Source organism: Anguilla anguilla, chromosome 10 (genome assembly GCF_013347855.1).
Source record: "Anguilla anguilla isolate fAngAng1 chromosome 10, fAngAng1.pri, whole genome shotgun sequence".
Classification (NCBI taxonomy): Eukaryota; Metazoa; Chordata; class Actinopteri; order Anguilliformes; family Anguillidae; genus Anguilla; species Anguilla anguilla.
In genome coordinates this window covers 47120266-47134734 of record NC_049210.1, presented here as the reverse complement: position 1 = coordinate 47134734, position 14469 = coordinate 47120266, and the positions used below count along the sequence as shown (strand labels likewise).

Genomic DNA, 14469 nt, shown 5'->3' with positions numbered 1-14469 from the left:
TACCCATGCTACAGTAGAAAATATTTCACTCGTTCAAAATCATTAAATAAAATTTTGGTGACTGAGAAGGATGAAGTTTGAAAGGTTTTTATTTGGGGGGGCGGGGGGGGTCGGGGGGGGGCTGTGGGGACACTTTATGAAAGTACACTAAAATGAAGGTGGGTGAGACAGTTACTTGAGGCCTGGTCATTTTGGAAACCATTCAATGCAGGAGGAAAATATTTTCTGGCACCAACCTTTTCAATTCAAGTGAATGCCAGCGCCACTGTGGAAAGAACCTGTGCCATTTCCTGTGTGTCCAGCAAAAAATCAACGTTTCCCCCTCAGAATTTCTTCTGTTTGTGAGAACATGCCATCCCGTCCGACATCAAGGAAACACACGTGAGGAGTGAAACCAGCACGCGGTTTGATGCCGTGTTCCCTTTGGATCGGCATCCACACGCGTGTGAACAGGCAGGCCGGTTAGCGAACACGCTAATGAGCCCCCATATTAAAGCAGCCCTCCGGCTCGTTGTAGCGCTGCTGCTGGAGTGGGTTCATGCTGCACTCTGTTCACCCTGGCATCCAGGTCTGAGAATCCTTTTTCTGCATCCATAACAGAACGCACATGAATGTCACATTTGAAATGAATGACAAAACCTCAAAGTTTTGCACCTTGGGAGAAATCCGTTATATTGAGAGCAAATATGAAAGGACGTTGTAAAAAAAAAAAAAAAAAAAAATTTGGGATTATAGTTGAGGTCAGCTTACCTTGAATTGAAATCACATTGGTACAGTGTGCACTGAAAGTCAGAACACCATGAAAGAATGAGAGAGTAGGCAGACAATTTTTAGGTTTAGAACATAATTAAATAATGAACCACCAAAGGTTAGTGACTAAGTTACTGGCAATTTAATGCTCTTTCTCTACTAAGAAGCAATATTTAGTGTGTTTGTGCATCTTGGTCTGTTTCAGGAAATGTGTTTTTAATAATCCTCAAAATGTGTGCGAGTAATTTTACAAATATTTACGTCTGTTTACCTGGCAGTCCAGTGACAACTGGAAATGAAATCATTCGCCATTTAACTTTCTAACACAATAAACAAACACAATGAAAGAGATCTCCACTTCAAAGGTGGAAAAACTCCTTCTGAAATGACTTCAGTCTGTACTGTAAAAAAAAAACCGAAAAAAGATGCAGTTACAGTGCGATGGGTTCCAGGGCACAGTGGTTAAGGAGCTGGGCTTCCCTGGTGGTAACTTAACATGAATAACTTCAGGAAATATCCTGCCGCATAAATGGAAAATAAGCGAACATAGGTATTTAAAATGTTAAATAAAAACTTTTTTTTTTTTGGACTTGTGCTATATATTACATCATGAGTCCGATATTATGGCCATTATTTATTTCTTTTACAATGCCCTCAGGTCCTGGGCTTCAAGGGAGCTGGGATTATTTTTGCTTCTTATGGCCGTCTTTATTCCGGATCTTCAAAGAACAAAGGGCGTCGTAATAAAAGACACCGCGGAGCCGGCGTCTCCATGGGTTTGCCGGCCACACAGAACACCTGTAATTGTGGGCAAGGCCATTCTTATAACTCAATACCGACAGACACAATGTGACATTATACACACTGACACAGGGATAGCTGGGCTATAGAAATGGCAGTTCCTGCATTCATTTCACACCAAGATGATACCCTTGAGTCAATGAACGTTCATCCGTAACTTATATGAAGATTCCTTTATAAATGAAGGACCCAGCCACAGGTCGATGTTTCGTGCCCACTGACAAACAGGTGATACACGTTACAGAAAAATATCACCATTGACAAATCTTCACAGATATAAGTTTTGTCATAACTGGGGGGGGGGAAATAGACAAACCCTGGCAATCACTTTGCAGGTTAGACTTCATAAAGAACTTCTTTAGGAAGCAGGTTCTTCAGCAAAAATATTTAACAGTTAATTCATTCACTTTTATTGCCCCATTTATTGACCGGTCCGATGAAAGCCATATTCAATATAAATACCTGTCTGCAGCCAAGAACAAAAGAGGAATTTCTCTGCGATGCAGTGCAATTTAAAGAGCTTTGCTCTGGAATGCCGCTGAACTCTTGGATTTGACCACCGTCTCAAAAAGCACAGCCTCCTGAAGTCCCCCACCTAAAACAGGGAGGTCACAGAAGGTGAATCATACAGACACAAATGCAAATCCATCTTTTTTAGGTCTGTTAATGTCTATTTGGAGATGTTTGTTTATCTAGAAATTTCCCAAAAGCTTACAAGTCACTGTTGGTGTGTGCATCTGCCAGAATTACATTTGTGTATTTATTAATTTGACTGTTCTATCCAGAGAGAGAGAGAGAGAGAGAGAGAGAGAGAGAGAGAGAAAGAGAGCTCCCAGGCCAATGCACTACAAAATGCATTACGGATGCAACAGCAAAAGCAATAGCACAGTTGCAGAACATAAATGATAATGAGAATTAGTGCTTCTACTCGGGTAAAGAGCCTTTGGTTACGTGGTCCACTACACAGTCACACACAATGGTGCAACACAAGGCCTTCACAAGAGAGAACAGCCTCAGGACTGCTCCACGCTGTAATGCACTGATATGTTATGCTATTGCTGTGTGGTGCACCGTGGCCCCCAGCTGGAATGCCATAGTACCACGGCAGTAGGTTTTCCACTGAGCTAATTAATTATCCCGCGCAAACAACACTGGCAGTTGCTCTTGGCTTGCGTAGAGGAGTATTTGAACAGATTAAAAATTTGACTAATTGGGTGATTCCATATGGGAAGGGGGGGGGGGGGGGGGGATGAACATCGTGCATTTTCGGATTTCAATGACCACATGGAGAGAAGCCTTTGTTGAGTGGAAATGCCAAATAATTCCATCATTTATCTTACACAGTATCTCTAGTATCGCACATCAACTTGGATGCACTTTGATTATATTTTTGTTGTTTTTTTGGACATCTGAAGTACGTTTTCATGGTGCAACAATGTCTCCTAAGCAACAATAACAACAGCCATCTCAAGGCACTCATTCCGGTTATCTATCCACAGCTGCAGCCAGCCCTGACCAATCACGCGAGGCTCCATAATTCATATGCTTTCATCCGTAATCTTACATTGGAGCTGAAAATACATATCCATTCAGGCTAGCTCATAAAACTCAGCTGCTTCTTCTTTACATGTGAGCTCAATGCAAGTGCACCAGTTTACAAATGGACTGATGACAGTTAAGGCTTTAAAATGTATGCCACTCGGGCATTTTAAAATAAGCAACACGAATAATGTCATTTTGTGACTTTCATTTTGTGAATAATATAAAGAGTTTTTGATGGCTTTTTTTGAATTTCCGATCATACCAAACAGTGACGCTGGCTACACCAACTGGCTCGTGTAAACAAATTTAACTAGTGACATTTGCCACCAAAGTCAGGATGTGTGTGTTGTTCTTTATAGAAATGATTGCATTAGGGCACATATGCTTCACATGTCTGGCCTGTAGTTTTCTGACCCACGCAGTGGGAAGCAGTGGAAAACACGTTTTTCATTTCCTGTCACTAATGAAGTGGGAAATCTATAAATAACCTCAACGTTTATTGAAACAAAAATGGAAAGGCTGTCTCTCTGCATTTGTGACAAAAGTGTTCGAAAAAAGGTGAGCCAAAAAAGTGTAAAAAGCGTAACATTTGTGTTTCTGTTACTGAGACGACGACGAAGACAACATCGCGTGTGGAAGTGAGTGGAAGAGAACAGACACCTGGCATCGAAAAAAACACATTTTAAAAAATGGGAAGTGGAAAGCATTCACAGAAAGATCTTCTTTTTTTTTTTTTTAATAAAAAAAGGTGATAAATGGTTCTTAGAGACAAATCTATCCTTATAAACAGCCAGCAAATTTACTGTAAATCACGGACGGCCGCTTGGCTTCCCCGTTCTCCGAACGCATTGAGATATACGCTGCCCATGCAGTGACCTCATCTGGATTGCCAGCCAATCAGAGCCGTGCGCTCGCGATATCTCTGTCTTTAATGACCTTCTTTTTTTTTTGGTGCTCTCTGATTTACTGCAGAGCCGGGATTCTTTGAAGAACACTTGGACGGAGGCTTGAGAAGGTTTTTTGGGTTTTTTGTTTTTTTTTTAACCATTAAGCTATCCCACCTGGTGCAGCTGGCAGCCGGCTCCCCTGTTCTCCCCCGTGCGTGGAGGCTCAGCGCAGAAACGGGCAAAGGCTCAAACCCTAACCTGTCACCTTCCGCCCATTAGCGGCTGTAAACACGGACGCGCTCCGGAAACCTCCGGAGAGGAAAGGGTCTGACCGCCCTGGGACAGTCCCGCCCGCGTTACTGACAGTGATGAGCAAAGCCGGGGTCCTGGCCATGCTAACCTGAACCCTGAACCTGCTAATTCAGTCATTCGGTTTTTATTGTTAAAAAAACATCTTAATTCTCGGTTCTTCTTTCACCCCCCAAGTTTTCCAGAAGGAAGCACACTAGCATGCACATATTCCAAGGCGCCTGTGGTTGTTTGCGTTTGCAGAGTTTTGCGCTTGCTGCAGTGGGGGACTGCGCAGCTGCTGCTCCTGCAGGTAGATCACAGGTGCCTGCCTGACAACAGTTCCTAAGGACCAGCAAACCAGGAAATATCGTGCTGGCTTATTTGGCAAAGCTATGCTTACTTTTGCACCACCCCACAAGGACGACTCCCAGACACTCAGCAATGGCACAGTCAGAATTTGATCCAGACCACAAAGTGCACTACTGAAGTGTCACAGCTGGGTATATCACTCATTTAGGCCCTTTTATTCAATATTTCATCCATTAATTTAGGCTTCATGTAACTCAATCACTCCAGAATCACTCCAGAATCGCTCCAGAATCACTCCAGAATTTGGGGTTTGGTAATTTACGAGTAGTGACTTTTTAAAAGTGACTAGACCAGTTGTTTTAAAAAAATAAAATAAAAGCAGGAGCATTTTTTTCTCAGCCTTACGCTTGTCAGACCAAAGCTGCCTGAGATAACAGTTGGCAGAAAGGTCACATTTGAGCCACAGTGCTGAGCTTGATTGCCCTTTAAGTAAACAGGGAGCCTCTAAAAGTCTTAAACAGGGTGGGGGGTGGGGGGCTGCATTATGTTCCCTTTTAGGAGCAGAGTACCTCCCCCACTGCACCGAAGACACCCATGCCCCGCCACGGTCTGACACATTGTGTGAGTCAAGCGTGTTCAACGCGCTCAGCGCAAGCGTCCGAGCGATTCGTCTGTGTCCAGACGCGATGTCCGGAAGCACACCCCCGGAGAGCGGATGAGGGAGGGGGCAGCGCTGGCCTCAGCTTTTATGATTCTCGCTTTCCCAGAATTCGCTGGTGGCTCCACGGCGGGCCAATTACGGGACTACGTTTCTGGGCCGACCAATTAAAGGCACCTCATGTTGCGGTGGCCAGTGGAGGTGATTTAAGAGAGGTCCCTGCACCGCTCACAAATGCGGAAATTCCCACACGATGACGGGAGAGGGAAGGCTTGCCCAAGAGTGTGCATATTATTAATGAGGACGTGTTTAATTACGGGAATGGGATCACCTTCTCCGTCAACATTCAAATTGAGAGGCGGGGTCTCCAATCTTCAGCCAGGGCCAAAACGGCCAGCGGTTACCCAGAAGTCTTTCTTACACCATTACCCATAAAGTAAAGGTATAAGACCGAAAGAATAGCTGCCCTCGCATTTGGCCTAAATGCCAGAAATATCTACAAATGAACAGGCCACTCAGCAAGAGTTCTGAACTACCTTGAATTTTGTCACGTTTGTCCTACTTAATGGTAAGAGATGCTTTTCTTGTTATGACAAGGTATGCTGGCAGAATTAATTTTATTATGCCAGAGATCGGGTTTAAAGAAAAAGGTGTAATACTAAGGGAAGAAAATGCAATACATTTGTGAAGTTTTAATGCCGCCTAGTGGTATAAAAATGCATTTCAAAAAAATGTTACCCATATTAGCTTATTGATTCCAGCAGCAGTGAGGTCAAGGGGGTTTACATGACACTGTGTGAAACTGCATGCATGCATGAAAAAATAAATAAATAAATAAAAAATAAATAATAATAATAATAATTTAAAAAAATCTAAATGTAACCTAATGCTTTACTGCCCCTTATTATATAACCAACCTCACCTACCGCCTGAAATACCTCATGTACTGTAGGTTACAGAGTTAGTTTCATCATTATTTCCATTATAAAAATTACAAAGTGCTTTGCTTTCAGGCCAAAAGAGCTCTACTGTAGTCCTATCACACCACATAATCTTCCAGAAGGTCTCAGGGTCTCTTGCATATCTTTTGGCAAACTTATTTTTGGCCTTTCTCAGAAGTGGCTTCCATTTTAGCCACTTCCATTTGTCACATTTTAGCCAATGAGCTTTGCAGCTGCCGGTACGATCTCTAGAAAATGGAAGAAACCGGGCCTAGGTTGTTAATGCAAAGGGAGTAAGGCACATTTCAATAGTCATTTTTATTTTGCATTACCATATTTTATCTTTATTATTAAACAGTTATCGAGCGTTCCATTCGAATCTCGAAAAACAAGCGATGTCTTTGCCGCGATAAATAATTCGAAATAGAATTCTATACGCAGCAAACGGCGTTCTTTCGGTGACGTCATAGGTTATGCTACTGCAGGCCTTACGTCACAAGAGTTGACAACCTGATCCAGGAGAAAAATGGTACACCTTCTATAAAGCCGTTGCCGAAAGGTGAGTTCCGCACTCTCAGTACGGGAGTCCTCGACCATAGTTCGATTGTGTCAGGTAAGAGAAATTAAACAGAAGAGCTATAAGAAAACAACGTGCAATGTACAAGTGAACCGTTATATCAAATAGTTATAGTTAGATAATTGTATTTTGTAACAAACAAAAAAAAAGTTTCGAAGTTTTACTATGATAGGAAGCTTGTGATATGGTAGCCTGCTAGCCTGAACGATTGAGAATATAGCCATAGACGTTAGATTCTAGTTAATAAATCCAGTATAGCTGTGGTGTTCGCATATCGTATTTTATAATGCTAATAATAGAGGATACCATACAAAAAGCAATGCTCAATTTTTAAACGAAATTAAGCTATGGATCTGTATTAATTATATCTGTTAAGAATATACAATAGAAATGTAGCCTATACAATATTTGTATTCTTTAAAATGATGCAATGCTATCAATTTGATTATTGACAGATGTTATGTTGAATAAGATGCATTTATTAGAAATTAATCATAATTACATTAGTAAATTATTTTATTTTATAATTGTTTGCATATCAGGGTTGTGCAAAATTCAGAATTTTATAAGAGCTGGGAATTTTTGAATTATGCTGGCCACACTCTACGTGATGTAGAATAGTCATCTGATGGGAAGTGGAATCATTGCAATTTCAACAAATTTCCACTCACAAAGTTACACACAACAGTGAATTTACTGACACGACCCCAAAATACCAACAATTACATGATTCATTTCTAAAAATGATTGGTGTAATTCCCAACGAGTTCTCTTGTGTAGAATCAGTAACATCACTTAACTTACCTACTAGATCAGGGGTTCTCAAACTGTTCCCCGTGTGGGGTCGCCAGATTTGAGAATATGAGTTGCCTGAAAATTTTTTTTATTATTTTTTTTTTTATTTTTTTTTGCAATTTGTGAATGTAGAACAGAATGGCAATTTTCTATAAATAAAATTGTAAACTTCCAAAGATTTCCGATCTTCCACTGAATTTTGATTTCCAATTGGAATCTTATAATTTTATTTTTAAGGTTTGTATAGAAAATTGCCATTCTGTTCTACTACTAACATTTACTGTATTTACTGCTTGAATTTTATTTAAGGTCACTGAATTTAAATTCTACTTTCCAACTTTTCATTTTGTTTCTTGCCTCAAAAGTCAATTCCAAATTCCATAATTGTTGCGAATCGAAGTGTTTCTGAGCGAGTGATACTGCGATACTGAGGCGCATCGCCGTGGGAGGAGTGTCCCCAGGCGGCCATGACGGAGAAGGGCGGAGAGAAGGGCGGAGGGAGGAGGGCGGCCATGTCAGGCGAGGTGCAGCAGAAGTCCCTCGCCGAGGACAAGATGGCCGAGCAGAAGCGGATAAAGGCTGAGGTCTTGGCCGTAAGTCCGCGGGGCTCCCCAGACTGATTACTGGCTCCAATCTCGAACCGACTGCGTCACGCGTGTAGCGGATACATTTCACCGAAATGTTAGCAGTTAACCTGGCCTGTCTATACCAGAGGTGCAGAAGTCGAGGACCGGCGTATGTTGTTTTGTTCCATATCCTAGCTTACATTTCTTAAAAGTTGTACATACCAGTTCACTCATATTGGGACCGGAGTAAAATCTTTTTACAAAAGCTCTTTGTGCATTCTGAAGATATAGTTCATCATCTCATCAATAATATTGGGCCATGGGACTTACATAAATAACTTAGAGCATTATTTCACATTCAGTTCTGAAATAGGATTGGAGCCGTTATGCACCCCTGTATCTCATTAGATTTCCCTGGGTGTGAATGGATGAATGGTTGCGGTTGTTAACCAATCGTTGCGTTAGCTGAGGGGCTCGTATCGAGTTATTCGGTTGGCTATTCTTTCCACGCCCCAGGAGCTGATGAGGAAGGACGAGCAGCGCTCAGCCGTGAACGAGTACAAGCTCATGAGCAAGTGGCGGGCCATATTCCGCCAGGCCCAGCAGAAGGCGCTGCGCAGCGAAATCGACGTGCTGATGCACACGTTCGAAAGGGTGCTGGACCACAAGGACAGCGTGGCCAAGGTATGGGGCAGCTCGTTACGACTCAATTTTACTCCGTGCCACATTTTGGAAATATAGGAGAAAAGGTTCTGTTTTGCATTGAAAGGTTATTTAGGGTATATAAGACTGACGGTCGCCTGCGTGTCCGTGGCGCGTGAGTGCTAACGCCTGCCTGTGCCACAGACCCTGACCGATGACATCACCGAAGCGAAGCAGCAGTCCGACCATGCGGTCCGGTCCCATCAGCAGAATGTGGACCAGCTCCTGGACCTGCAGACGACCAGGCTGAATGCCCTCAGCCAGGACTTCAGCACTCAGCTGGATGGGCTGAGAGCTGATCACAACGCCGAGCTGTGAGTCACACCCTGTCTCTCCCGGACTGCCCGCTGGAGTCATTACATGACATTACATTTGCCCCAGACCTCGCCGTTAGCTTACAGTAACCAGGAGTCTGCCATAGATAATGGGAGTTTTAATATGTTACAACCATACTCACTGTTCTAAATATTTTGCTAAGAATTTCACAAGGCACTGAATTTGGGGCAGAAAAATGATGCGAAAAATGTTGTCAAGAAACAGCTGAAGCTGATTCCAGTGCTGTTTTCTCTGATCGTTGTGTCTAAACAGGGAGAAGATTATGGCCCAGCACCGGCAGGACCTAATCGAACACCAGGACGCGATGTTTGCGCTGGACGAACAGCACAGCGAGCTGCAGTCCAAGGCCCAGCTGGACCTCAAAAGCGCCTGCTATGACATCAAAGACGAGGTAATGTGTGACAGCGCGGCAAAGCGAGGAGCTGCTTCCCCCAAATCCTGCTAAGTCGTGAATCTGCTGACGTCATGCAGAAAGATTTCCATAACTTCCATAACTTTCCGCGACCAAAAAAAACCTACGCGCAGGTGAAACGGCGGGGGAACGCGGAGCAGACGCTGCTGTGGGAGCGGCTCACGCTCACCTGGCAGGAGGCCAAGAGCGCCAGCAAGCGCTACCACGAGGCAACCGACGGCAACCGCGACGCCTGCGAGGCGCTGCAGGCCCGCGTGGAGCGCTGCACCGCCGAGAACGGCGACCTGGCCAAAACGCTGACCAGGATGCAGGTGAGACGCTGACCAGGATGCAGGCGAGGGCCGAGGTGCTCTCTCAGTGGCCTTCAGCCTCACTTTTCCACGGAGGGCGTATGATAATGGATGCTCAAGCCTGTTAAGTTAGCATCCATTATCACCCCTAGGGGGTGACAGCAGTTAAGTTGAAACATGCCTGGAATGTTTGTTTTTTCAGCTGCCCAGGTTGCATTTTCCTTGGAAAAAATAAATGTATTCTAAGACTGTCTGGGGGAACATTCTGCCCACAGCATTGGGCAAACAGCATGGGGCTCAGGTCTTTTGTGTTAACACGAGACCCCCTCTCGCTCGACAGAAATCCCAAGAGGCCCTGCAGGCCGGGCTGAAGGACAGCCGGGCGGAGGACAAGCTCGCCATGGCGGCCATGCAGGCCTCCCTGGACAGGGAGCTGGAGAAGGGCAGGCAGCAGACGTCCGAGCTGTGCAGGTTCCAGGCCAAGCAGGAGGCCAAATTGATGAACCTGACTGTGCAGCACCGCCAGGCTTCCAAAGCCCTGCAGGGCGTTGCCGAAAAGGTAAACGAGGGGATTGCCCAGCCAGCAAACGAGTCCTGTTACCACTAACCCATCTCCCTGAGGCTCGAGAAAACAGAGTTAAGACAAAAGACTGGTTTACAAATTAGGAAAAATCTATGGTTCGCTACCCATGCGTTGATAACTTCAATCTACCTTCACACTTTTATTTATTTAAGCAGGTATACTGTACCTCTGTACAACTACAGAGGTCCCATTTAACAGAGCTCACTCGCGCTCTCTCTCTCTCTCTCTCTCTCTCTCAGGGCAGGAAGCTGGTCCGGCTGGTGGAGGCGTGCCGGAAGCTGGAGACGAAGGGCGAGCAAGCACAGCCGTTCTGTCGCCCGTCCGGCGGCTTGGAGGGGCAGAGTGTGGCGATGGCTCACCAGGAGGGGGCCTCCGAGCCGGCCCAGGTGGCATAGACAACACTGAAACAGCAGATTCGCTCCGCAGATTTCACTCTTGCTTGTGCTCACCAGATCTTCTTGTCCCTCTTCCTCTCCCCCTGACCCGTGACCCCTGACCCCTGACCCTTGACCCTGGGCCCAGCTCAAGCAGGACTATGCGGGTCTGGAGGGCGTGTGGGACCGCCTCAGCTCAGTCCAGCTGGACAAGGCCTGCCTGCAGAGATACAAAGCAGAGCTCCTGCAGGAAGGCCGGAGGCTGCGGGCTCTAACCAGCCAGTGCCTGAGCAAACCGGCTGCCAGCCAGTGCCAGAGAAAATCAGCTGCCAGCCAATCCACCCTTCACCAGAGCAGCAGCCTGCTAATGACCACTCGCGCCAGCCAGTGCCTGAGCAAACCGGCTGCCAGCCAATGCCAGAGAAAATCGGCTGCCAGCCAGTGCCAGAGCAAACCAGCTGCCAGCCAACCCACCCTTCGCCAGAGCAGCAGCCTGCTAATGACCACCCGCGCCAGCCAGTGCCTGAGCAAACCGGCTGCCAGCCAATGCCAGAGAAAATCGGCTGCCAGCCAGTGCCTGAGCAAACCAGCTGCCAGCCAACCCACCCTTCGCCAGAGCAGCAGCCTGCTAATGACCACCCGCGCCAGCCAGTGCCTGAGCAAACCAGCTGCCAGCCAGTGCCAGAGCAAACCAGCTGCCAGCCAATCCACCCTTCGCCAGAGCAGCAGCCTGCTAATGGCCACTCGCGCCAGCCAGTGCCTGAGCAAACCAGCTGCCAGCCAGTGCCTGAGCAAACCAGCTGCCAGCCTGCTAATGGCCACCCGCGCCAGCCAGTGCCTGAGCAAACCGGCTGCCAGCCAGTGCCTGAGCAAACCGGCTGCCAGCCAATCCACCCTTCGCCAGAGCAGCAGCCTGCTAATGACCACTCGCGCCAGCCAGTGCCTGAGCAAACCAGCTGCCAGCCTGTGCCAGCGCCCGTCACCTGGGCAACGGGGCAGCTGCGGGCTGCGCCGCTAGCAGCTTTCCACACAACACACAACACTACACACACTACACAACACACAACACTACACGCTATACACAACACACAACCCTACACAATACATAACACTACACACTATACACAACATACAATACTACACAATACACAACACTATGCACAACACTATACGCAACAAACAACACTACACGCTATACACAATACTGCATGCAACAAAAAATTTTTGTTCTTTTGTTCCATCACTTTCTAATTTCCAGGCGGGTTTCAAATGTGTTGTAACTCATTGTCATCTCTTAAGAACACATTTGAAACTTGACTGAAAATATTTCAAACTAGTTTAATGTTAAAAACCCTTAGCTGTGCCTACTGGACCATCCTCTTCCTCTTCCTCTTACCGCTTACCACTTGCCCCTGAGCCTTTTCCCTTGATAAGAGACTGTAACATCAGTATGGTCAGCTGAGACCAAAATCAAGCATTTTTGGCCATGCATCCTAGCAGTGGAATTGGTGTCCAAAAAAAAAGGTATGTCTATGTTGAAAAAGTCATTAAGTTGATAATCTAACATGCACTGTATGATGTCTGAACCCCAGACACAGTTTGTAACTCAGAAATGCTAGCAGCGATGTAAGAAGGCTAGCACTGCTTGTTGAATTCTGTAAAGTAACATAACGTAATGAGGAGAGCAGGCCCATCCAGCCCAGCAATGCTTGCCTTTTTTTGTCTAGAAATAAGTTCTGACCTGGACTCGCTCCTCTCTCTCTCTCTCTCTCTCTCTCTCAGGACAAGAAGCAGATTCCGGCTGGCAAGGGATTGCCCGAGAACTAGAGACAGCCCACAAGCAGGAGCTTTTTTTAATCAGAGTAAGGAGGGGATTTAAATTTAAGATTTCATTATCATGCTACTTTAAAACAATCACATTTTCAGTAGAGAAAATGAATACAAGTCATGTTACATTAGGGTGTAATATGTACAGTATACTCAATACTAATACAGTTGTTTATTGTTGTTGTACCTCTCCCCTAGGTGGCTCCAAATGATCGTGGGCTGACTTTGACCTAGATGATGGTCAACAAACCAAGTGAAATGAGAGCACTTAGCCGGACAGGACCATGAGACCATGAAGGGGGATCACAGTCTACAAGTACTGATATTGGCCATTTAAATAAGTTTAATTTAATATGGTACATTTTTTAAATCCAAAAATGTATTTTTCCCCTTTATTTACACAATATATTGAATACTAATATTATTGTTTACTGTTACCACGGTTACCGCTCCCCTAGGTTGAACCGAACCATCAGGAGCTGACTGAATGATCCAGGCGATGGTCAACGATGGAGTCCTAGAGACAGTGGGACTGAAACGCTTCGACAGGCATATTGGATGCACATTAATCAAATGTAATTTTTAACTTATTTATTTATTATGCATGTTAAAAATCCCGTAATAGGAACTTTGTCATATTTACTTATTTAGATTGTTCCAGTATGTTAAAATGTTCTGCCCCCATTGACATCAGTAAGGAGGATGTGGCTCATGAACATCAGGCAGTGGGAACTTGGTGAAGAGGAGGAAATGAGGACTGATCCATTCCCCCCAACCCCCCCCCCCCCCCCCCCCCCCCCCCCCAGCCCCCCACCCCCCCACCCACCCCACCCACCCCACCCAGCCCCTTTCTTTTGTGGATTAATTAATAAAGGATGGAACAAAGGCAATTACTTGTCAGTTGAGTTTCACTTTATTGTTACATTTGTTTGAACATATTTGCACTTACATATTTTTCTTCAAGATGGAGGAGACGCTTCTTTTAGCTGTTTTCCAAGCAGTACAGTGTTTTACAAAGTTCCAACAAAGACCTGAGAAAAAAGTTATTCGCAAGGCAGTCGGTACCTTCCCATTAGGCCCTGAGATATGTCCAATTCAGGTCAAATGTATGCACTATATATTGTGTAGTGTGAGAATGTAGTATATAACAAAGAAACAAAAACAAATGAAAGGCCAATCCCAACAGGTATGCTAAATGCGTAGACCCCCCCCCCTAGAAAGAGTCATGGCACCCGTCTTCAGGCTATTGCAAAGGACCTGAAGACGTCCTTCTTCCACAGACTGTATAAAATGCCTTTTTTTCGTTTAAACGCGGTTTAAAAACAGCAAATGGCACATTACCGCCACACACTGATCTGGAGTGGGAACTGATGAGGCTTGCTGACTACTTGCGATTACCCCCCCCAAAAAAAGTCATGAATCAACCCCGTTGCTTCTAAGTACTCTATGATAAATTTCATGCTTCTCTCCACCGTAGTTTTTCCCCCCTGAATTTATAAGTCCCTCATCTATTTCTTGCAAACATGTTCTCAATATTGCTCTTTCTCTTCTCCCAATAATGGGATTAATGCAAAAAGAGAAATGACAAAATGCGGATGACGCTGCAAATACGGTCACTTGTCCAGTTGTGTGGGACCACACGCATGTTTTTGTTTGCATTTTCAGATTCACGATTTGTTCTCTGACATAATCTACAACCTCAACCAAAAGGAATTTATTAAAGCGACGAATTATAGACGCAAGCGCGCTTACAGCAACATTTCGTCCCTCAGTTGCTATATAAAATGCAAACTGGGCTTCGACCAAAATCTATTTTCAGCAGGGGTAC

General features: G+C 45.1%; 1 protein-coding gene and 1 long non-coding RNA gene across 2 annotated transcripts; both read left to right on the top strand.

The window, feature by feature from the left end:
- The first annotated feature begins 8018 nt into the window (after nt 1–8018).
- LOC118237162 (dynein regulatory complex subunit 2-like) lies at nt 8019–11832 on the top strand. Its single transcript, XM_035435627.1, has 8 exons — nt 8019–8144; nt 8634–8801; nt 8964–9133; nt 9408–9546; nt 9681–9878; nt 10198–10416; nt 10680–10826; nt 10963–11832. The coding sequence occupies exons 1-8, from the start codon at nt 8019–8021 to the stop codon at nt 11830–11832; spliced, it is 2037 nt and encodes a 678-aa protein (XP_035291518.1).
- A 764-nt stretch (nt 11833–12596) lies between these two features.
- LOC118237383 lies at nt 12597–13388 on the top strand. Its single transcript, XR_004767155.1, has 4 exons — nt 12597–12676; nt 12840–12957; nt 13100–13216; nt 13336–13388. It is a non-coding gene; the product is annotated as an uncharacterized LOC118237383 (long non-coding RNA).
- Nucleotides 13389–14469: the final 1081 nt, after the last annotated feature.